The 8,186-nt window shown below is 33.3% G+C and overlaps 1 protein-coding gene across 3 annotated transcripts; it reads right to left on the bottom strand.

Annotated features, from left to right (window-relative positions):
* On the bottom strand, window positions 30-6,285 carry LOC18611631 (ribosome biogenesis protein TSR3 homolog). 3 transcript variants are annotated; one of them, XM_018113793.1, is made up of 9 exons: window positions 6,050-6,087; window positions 5,880-5,919; window positions 5,727-5,773; window positions 5,129-5,194; window positions 4,317-4,357; window positions 3,557-3,693; window positions 2,254-2,386; window positions 1,589-1,660; window positions 30-596 (listed from the first exon to the last, which is right to left on the bottom strand). In XM_018113793.1, the coding sequence occupies exons 3-9, from the start codon at window positions 5,730-5,732 to the stop codon at window positions 377-379; spliced, it is 675 nt and encodes a 224-aa protein (XP_017969282.1). In that variant the 5' UTR covers window positions 5,733-5,773; window positions 5,880-5,919; window positions 6,050-6,087; the 3' UTR covers window positions 30-376. The 3 variants fall into 3 exon arrangements, with proteins under 3 accessions (XP_017969282.1, XP_017969280.1, XP_017969281.1); XM_018113791.1 differs by having other exon boundaries at window positions 31-596; window positions 5,891-5,919; window positions 6,050-6,282; XM_018113792.1 differs by having other exon boundaries at window positions 36-596; window positions 2,254-2,344; window positions 5,891-5,919; window positions 6,050-6,285.

The following is an 8,186-nucleotide window of genomic DNA, read 5'->3' as shown; positions in this document are numbered from 1 at the left end:
TTCATTTGAAACAGCAGCAAGAAAGTACTGGTAATTCAGCTGGTGTAAGCCAAAGATCAGAATTGACATCATTCCTGGTAAAAAATTGTATAGCATGGGCTGATGACAAAATGAGAAATTTACACTTCTGGTGGTCTCAAAATGTGAGAAGGTCTAGAAATACCCCAAAATATGAATAAATGCAGAATGTATGCGCCAAAAGGTGGAGGTGAAGACCAAAGAAGACATAGGTGGAAACTATTAAAAAGGACCTTGCTTTTACTCAACTTGCTCAAGTTATGGTCCTAAGCATAGCACAATGGCATAATAGGACCCACTGTAACCAGCCGCATATGGTAGGAAAGAGCATTAGATTGTTGTTGTCATAATCATCATCCTATACTCCTATTCTCAGTTCCACAAAAATTTGCAGATGTTGCTTAAAGGTTATATGGAAAATTTCTTCTTCTTTTTTTGGCTTGACAACTGCAAAAGTAAATTTACCTTCTGCATCTGGCAGAACCTTAGGAACCTGACTTTGTTGGGAAAGCCAAGAATTTTGGACTGAAATGATATCACCACTATTTTCACATTCAGAATATGCCTTCAAAAGTTCCCTGCACCAATCAAATATGACAACAATTTGAAAACATGTCAGGAAGAATGTCATAATTCCATTGTAAACAATGTTGCCAGAAATCGATATATGTTATATTATTAGCAGTAAGTACATGATATGGATGCTTTCTAGAATAATTTTCAAAGTAACCGTAGTTATTGTTCGGTAACTTCTTTACTTTAAAGGATGTAGTTGGGCCTTATTTTCTGATAATTGTTCAAAGCTCTGATATACATTCCCAGCTCACATAAATTTGTAGCCTTGCCAGTAGCTAACCCGAGACCAAAATAAAACCACATTCCCATGAACTTGAGACCCAAGTAGTGGATACCAGACACGATAGATGGAAATCAAAAGCATGAAAAACCTTCCCTCTTAACTCCATGATAAAAAAAAATGAAAATAATTGATCACGCGCACTCTTGTATGCTTGTGTTTCAGGGGGACTTCAACATGACCAGGTAGCGTTAATAAACAGAGGCCATAGATTCATGCAATTTTGGGCATAATAGATTAAAACAAATTATTACATAAATAAACAAAGCCAAAATCATGGCTAGGTTGTAGCTTTTTTTATATTATGCCTACGGAGTTTGTGATTAAATGGATTCATAGAGTAGTTGAGGGAGGACAATTGCTTAAGTTTTAAGTTACTTTCTTTAGTGAGAAATAGAACAGAGAACTTTGTCTATTTTGGCTCTATTCATTTGGATGGGCATTGAATCAGGATTTTGAGAGATCTCATATAGACATCAGTCAGCTCTAATATGGAGAAATGAGAATTTAAAATTGAATTCCAGAGTAGCAATTTCCCTTGCAATACCTTCGGAAAGCAAAAAAATAAGTGACTGCTAATTCATCTTCAAGCGTAGACTTGTAATATCTTTTCAGCAGAATTCAAGTTTTCATTGATGTTTTCCATCTTACACATGGATCATGCATTTTGAGAAATTTAAACTTTTTTGGGCCAAAAACTTAATAATAAAGTACCTGTTGAGGGACAGGAAGGCATGACCCCATTTGAACTTGCCTAACAACAAATTCGCAGTTTCCTCTTCCCCACTGTTATATCAAAAGAAAGGAACACAAATTCGGAAAATTATATTGATGAACATATCTGACACTCAGTGACATATTAGCTTCCCAAAATGCGTCTCGGAAAGACCAAAGCATGTTGGACCAATCTTACTCAAGTTTGGAAACAATGCCAAAACTATATGTAAAGGATGCATCCTTAATTTTATAAAATGCCAAAATTTGAAGATGATGCCAAAGCTCCTTTGACATTCTGTAGTTAGAAAGCAGCATGACTGGTACAAACCAAATTGCCACAATATCTAACAGATGTCCCCCCTCCCATCCATGGAACATCTATAGCACATAAACAATTTACATTTAGGTCATAGAATAAGCTCCAAATGTTGATTATATAAAATAGGGTTCATACTCATTACAGCTAGCATATTATTCTATGGCACATCCTTCCCAACAGATTCAAATCACAATATTCACCATTCTAAAACAGAACCAGAGCTCATAGCTGTTAAGGCATGCACATGTCAAAAAAATAAAATGGTTGAAAACATGTTCTCAGGTTGGCAAGACAAGCACTAGGTGGTGGAAACTGTTGAAATGGTGGTTAAAAAGAAAACTACCATATCAGTAAAGCTGCAGATAAAGCTTCTACACATGATAGCTGACATGGTCGACCATAATTTACTGGGTTTGCAGCCACTAGCCACGGCACTGCAATTCCATGACACTCATCAAATTCGTAAAACAGGACAACTGAAAACAATGGAACACCAATAAAATATGAAGGACTTTCATTTTGTTTAACGTATGAAGGCCACTAAAGTAAATAGTAAAAATTTGCACTAATAAGCACAGGAAAAACCATTATTAATTTCAAGGTGTCATTTAAATTTTGTCATCAAATGTTATGCAAGTTAAAAGTAATTGATTTCATATACAAATACTATTGTAATAAGACATCAAATAGGTAATAAACACTTTATAAAGTAAAAGTAACTCATCTGTGTCAAAAATAATAAAAATCAAATTGCAACATAAAACATATATCTCACTTTTCTGAAAAATGCTACTACTACCAAGCTCGGATATTATTGATATCAAAACATTATCAAACACCTCATGGACTGCAATTCCACAACAGTGCAAGAACAATGACATCAACTTGCATTTATGTCATACAACCAAGGCAATCTATTTAATTCATACAATTCAATGAAAAAAATTCAATCAAGAAAGAACTCCTGGCTTGTTGGTGTGACATGATAAGAATAGATCAATGGGGACTTCTTGGTGTTGAAATCATTGACAAGGCTTTCACTACTATTCAATGAGATTTAAGGAAAGGTTTGCACCATGTTAACTGTTAAGACACAAATGTGATAAATTCAGCCCCTGAAGACATCATATAGATCTCCAACCTTGTGGATAACAATTGCGTGTACTAGCAGTAATGATGTAGCCGAAAGGTTTAGGGCAATTAGAACTCAACAATTAGGGCTAGAATAGGGTTGATTGTGTTGGAACAATAAAAAGATAATTGGGTTTTCTAAGAAACCTCTTGAATAAATATTCAAAATAACAAAAGATGATAATCTTCTACCTAAGATACTTATTTATAATAGTTAAGATAAATCCTAATCAAATAGTAATTCTAATCCTAAATAAAGACTTAAAGTACTAAAATTCTAATAAATATAGGAAAAAGAATTTCAAACTAAATAAATAAAATAAAATCTTAAACTAACTAAAATACTAAATAAATTTTCATATGCGCCTGCATCAAGTAATCTACAGGATATCAGTATATGAGGTAAAAACAAGTACTAGTAGATTGTTAAGCAAGGAAAAAATGCCAAAATCTGTACGTTAGACAAGATGCCGCATGAGTCACATAGCAACCAATTGAAAAGTTTATATTCATACACAAGCGAGGAGCACCACCCCGCAGCTTCACGAAGGGTACATCACTCAGGCGTGCCCATGAGCAATCCACAACAGCTAATCCTTTCCTCTTCATTAAGTCGTAATCTTCTTTTGAGACACATTGACTACCAACAGGACTGCCAACAGAGGTTTAAAGCAGATAATAAGAAATATGGAAATCAAAGCAAATTATGCCAAGGCAGAAGACACAAGCTTGCAAAAATTGTTTGGTAAAAGCAATAGAAGATGTTCTGGCAGCTTGCTTTCCAACATTAATCAGGTGCATTCTTAGACGCATGAACTAGTCTCATATCAACCATGAGGAAGATATTAGTACAGAACAACAGGTTCTCTAGCAGTCAGCCCCATAAATATTATGAGGTTTTCTACAAGCCCAACTCATCACTGATCATGCATTTTCACCACAAAATAAAGCCAAACAGATGCCCCTACCATCAACAAAATATGTTCTTTGGCTCAAATATGTTCATGAGAAGCTGATAAGGATCAGTCAATAACGTAGAAGGGGATCATGGACAACAGCATACATTGATGAGAACCATGTAAAAGATGAGTATCAATCCAGCAGAAAGAAAAGAATATGTGCTTCTCATCCATTATATACCAGATCACCAAGTTGGTCACAGTGTATAAACAAAATATAGACCTCCAAATTGCACAATATTAGGTGATATTGTTTGAGGTGATGAGATACACCATAAACTTAGTAAAAGCAAATTTGAAAAGTTGTTGTAAGCACCTTAAAACAATGCCCCCAAAACCACTATTCACACGCAAGTCCTGCATGAAATCATTCAAACTCCAGATTAGTGAAAAGTGAAGATGTACTTGTAGTCAAACATGAATGAATTAATTAATTGATCTTACTCAGTAATTACTACTATTCTCTAAATTGATCATCAGCAAATCATGGAGATTATTTATTAGTGCCAGCCATGCCACTAGATTCTAAAATGAACAAATAGCCTGACCACAATATTTGAACCAATTTCCAAGTCCCCAAAAGTGAAATTGAAATTTCATTTTCCTAAAGCATCAGTTAACGGTAACTTATAAGGGCAGCAACTTTCTGGATCAGCTATAAGAAGGCTGATGCCTTAGCTAAACAGTAATGTTAATATCTGGACCAAGAATCAGTTTGCTCCCGCTATTCTATGTTGATTTTCCTTTTATCACTTCCTAGAAGCCCTTAGCAATTTTCTAGGAAATGTCCTCTTTTTCCTTTCTGTATAGCAAGTTTGCAAATCTTATTGCTCAAAATAGATTTTTAAAAATGCCATCAAACACCCATTGGCAGACTAATTGATCACCCAATTTCACACTAATAATCTCTTAACTTATCCCACTCCTGCTTACTCCGGCATTTGTTATGATACAGCTTTATCTTGAATCCAACACTATGATAAATTTCTCATGCAAAACAACTACAAACCATTCCTGCATAACAATGTCTACAGAGGGAAAATCATGTTTTACATGAAATAAATAAGACAAACCCAAACATGCATAACCAAATTAAATTTGAAGGGAATTTTTATAGCAGATACTTTCTTTCAACATCCCAAATCTCGCAAGTTTCCGCCCAGTGCACCTTTTTGCATCGCACTGTCCAAAATCCTGAGTCAATAACATTAAATCAGTTACAGTAATTGATACAGACAACCATTAAAAAGGAGAAGAAAACTAAAGGAAAAGAAAGGCCAACACCATCGATTTTATCCATGATAATAAGAAAAACCCTAGAATGGTTAAAAATTAAAACTAAAACTCAACAAGACAATAACTAGACATTGCTTAGCACTTAGCATTTTGATAGCCACCAATTCCAGCAGCAGAGTCAGAGTCGCATCAGAAGCATATGACATGCAACATGATAAAATTATAGGACATGCATGAATTTAGAACAATTTATAAGTCATTTACCCACTATAAGCCACTTTTTAAGGGGAAAAAAGTCATCCAGCATTTGATTAATAAGAAATTTCCTAGCACAAATTCTAGCAACACCTAAAAGGTTCAATAACAGCTGTTTTGGTGTAATATTAAAGTAAAGCATACAAATATGCCTTCTAGGTGTGAGACAAAAAAAAAAGACAAAAACAAACATTTTAAGAAAAAAGGTAGCAGGTTGTAGAAGAAAACAACATACCCACATGGCAAGTTGAATTTTTGGAACATTTGGGTCCTCTTCAGGAGCTGCAATCAAAACGAAAAAAAAAAATTTACCACTGCGGTAAAATACCAAACACAACGGAAATTGAAGGAAGAAACAAAAGTACAGAACTAATTAAAATGTGGTTACAGAATTAGTACGCTGATCAGGTGGGAGAGAATCATCTTCCCTGGAAAATTACAGCAAAATTAAAAAAAAAAAAGGAGTGAGAGAGAGAGAGAGAAACTTCGAAGTTGGGATTTGAAAGTTGAAATGGTTTAAACGTGAAACGGAAAATTGAGGGAGTTTTGAAAAATTACCTTTGGAATTGATGGGTTCGGCTTGACTGTCCCCGATGAGAATGATGGGTTTTAAACCGCCGGGGCTTGTTGTGACCCATTTTTTGTATGTATTTCAGCACTGGATCGATTGAAAGTAGGCGAGAAAGCTTTACGACTGTCCCGCGCTTTGTTATTTTGGCTTGGTTTGGCGGGTCTGTTGAAGGCGGCCGCTTTTTAGTTTTCTAGGTTGAAGCTGGCAGAAAAAAAAAAGGAGCAAATAATTAGAATGCCAAAGAATGCAATTTTGAAAAAAAAAAAAAAAGGGGTAAATCTTTAAAATGTAATTTTCACAACTTTTTAATTAATTTTCATTTTTTAGTTTTTGGATTACTATCCAAAAGATTTTGTATTTTTCCTAAAATTAGTTAAGAAATAAAAAAAAGTGTAAAAATAGTTTTTATCTTCTATCTTACAATTTAACTTCACAACTTTTAATAATTTATTTTCGTCCGAGAGTATAATTTTAACTCATGAATTCAAATAATTTTATAAATCATTCTTATAAAATTTTGTTAATGTATTTTCAAAATAAAAAGTTATGTTACATAATGAAAAGCTATCTTAACTCAAAAGTTATGTCACATAAAGTGATATAGTGTGACTATTAAATTGTAGGTAAATTTTCATGTTAATGATTATATCTCTCAATAAAATGACATCTAAAAACAATGAAACAAATTGAAAAAATATCATAGTTTAAAAGTTAAATATTAAAAGTTATTGTTTCAAATTATAACTTAAAGAGTATATTTTATCGAATGAATAGTTTTCTTTTCATAAGATAATTATTGAAACAATACTTTTATCAAAAAGTTATGTCTAGCAAAATGTAAATATGTATTGTAGAAAAATGATGCCTTAATGAAATGATTGTATCCTTAAAGAAGAGCCACTTACAAGCTTATATAAAAGGCTTGTTGCCAACTATTTTGAGACATCAAATAAAAAATAAAACAATTGCAGAAATATCAAAAGTAAGAAAAGTGTTATATTCTATTAACATAAACACTTAAGTTCCCATCAACTACAAAAACATCTAAATTTCTTATAATCTATTTGCTACAGAAAGAAAGCTCTAAGGTCAAATAACTTTTTCAAACCCTCGGGTGTATCTTACGGTTTGCTCTCGTAAAGTGCAACACGAAATTAGACTTTGGTTTCATTGTATCTATAAGGCTATTCGCATTATTCCTCTTTACATACCGAGTAATGATGGCGAAATAAGTGTTAAAGATAGTGTTTATTGAAAAGCTCACTTCGAAGTCAATTTTGCCAGTTCCTTAAATTCCATCTAAAATGTAAAGCCCGACCTTATAAAATACTTGTCATGACATACATGTGATGATAGCATGATTGCATGCTATGAGAGTTTCGAAAAATTTACAAAAGTAGGTATTGTACCTAGAGGTACAACAAAGTTGATTTAAGCCTCGAACTAGATCAAATAGAGAATTTAAAATGAAATTAAGGATATTAAAGTACCAGAATGGTTTAATATGGTGATTTGAAGTTCGAGGATGAATTTGGAGTCAAACGAAATTTTCACTATCCAGGGGCAAAATGGTCATTTGCCACATGGGGACAAAATGAAAATTTTTAGAAAAGATTTTTTGACCCCATTTGACTTATTAGAGTATGATTTGAGTATTGGAGTATGATTTGAAGTTAAGAAGTGAAAAAAAAAATTTAATTCCGGTATTTTTCAGAGTATAAGGGTAAAATGGTAATTTTACCACCCCAATGGCAAAATTATAATTTTACACCACCATGACATTTGTCACGCTCCAGAATTCTACCTCTTATTATTTTATGCTGTGGATAAATATTAGAGCATTTGTGGTGGTGAGAAAAGGCTTAAAAATTAAGTTAAAACAAGTTGACCAATAAAAAGGTGATATGTGTCAAAAATTTAATATTTTTATATTGCCATTTAAAAACCAGCCCACACTCTTCCACTCAGCATTTCAAGGCCGACCAGCACCTGCAGAAAAGAGAAGAAAAGAAAAGAAAAACCCTAAGGAGGCAAAACTAAGGAAAAATTGTTGAATTTTCAAGAAATTGATGACTAAAGGTAAGATTTTTAATATTAAGCTTGAAATTTCATCTTGCCCATGCA

Source organism: Theobroma cacao, chromosome 1 (genome assembly GCF_000208745.1).
Source record: "Theobroma cacao cultivar B97-61/B2 chromosome 1, Criollo_cocoa_genome_V2, whole genome shotgun sequence".
In the NCBI taxonomy this organism is placed as follows: domain Eukaryota; kingdom Viridiplantae; phylum Streptophyta; class Magnoliopsida; order Malvales; family Malvaceae; genus Theobroma; species Theobroma cacao.
This window is presented reverse-complemented; position numbering and strand designations above follow the sequence as displayed.

What these genes read in the sequence shown, in the direction of transcription:
- LOC18611631 (XM_018113791.1), bottom strand. Translation starts at nt 6,129, where the DNA reads ATGGGTCACAACAAGCCCCGGCGGTTTAAAACCCATCATTCTCATCGG. An exon ending in CGAACCCATCAATTCCAAAG is followed by an intron (nt 5,920 to 6,049) that starts GTAATTTTTCAA and finishes GTAATTTTCCAG; the next exon opens with GGAAGATGATTCTCTCCCAC. An exon ending in TCTGCAGCTTTACTGATATG is followed by an intron (nt 1,661 to 2,253) that starts GTAGTTTTCTTT and finishes TTGATATAACAG; the next exon opens with TGGGGAAGAGGAAACTGCGA.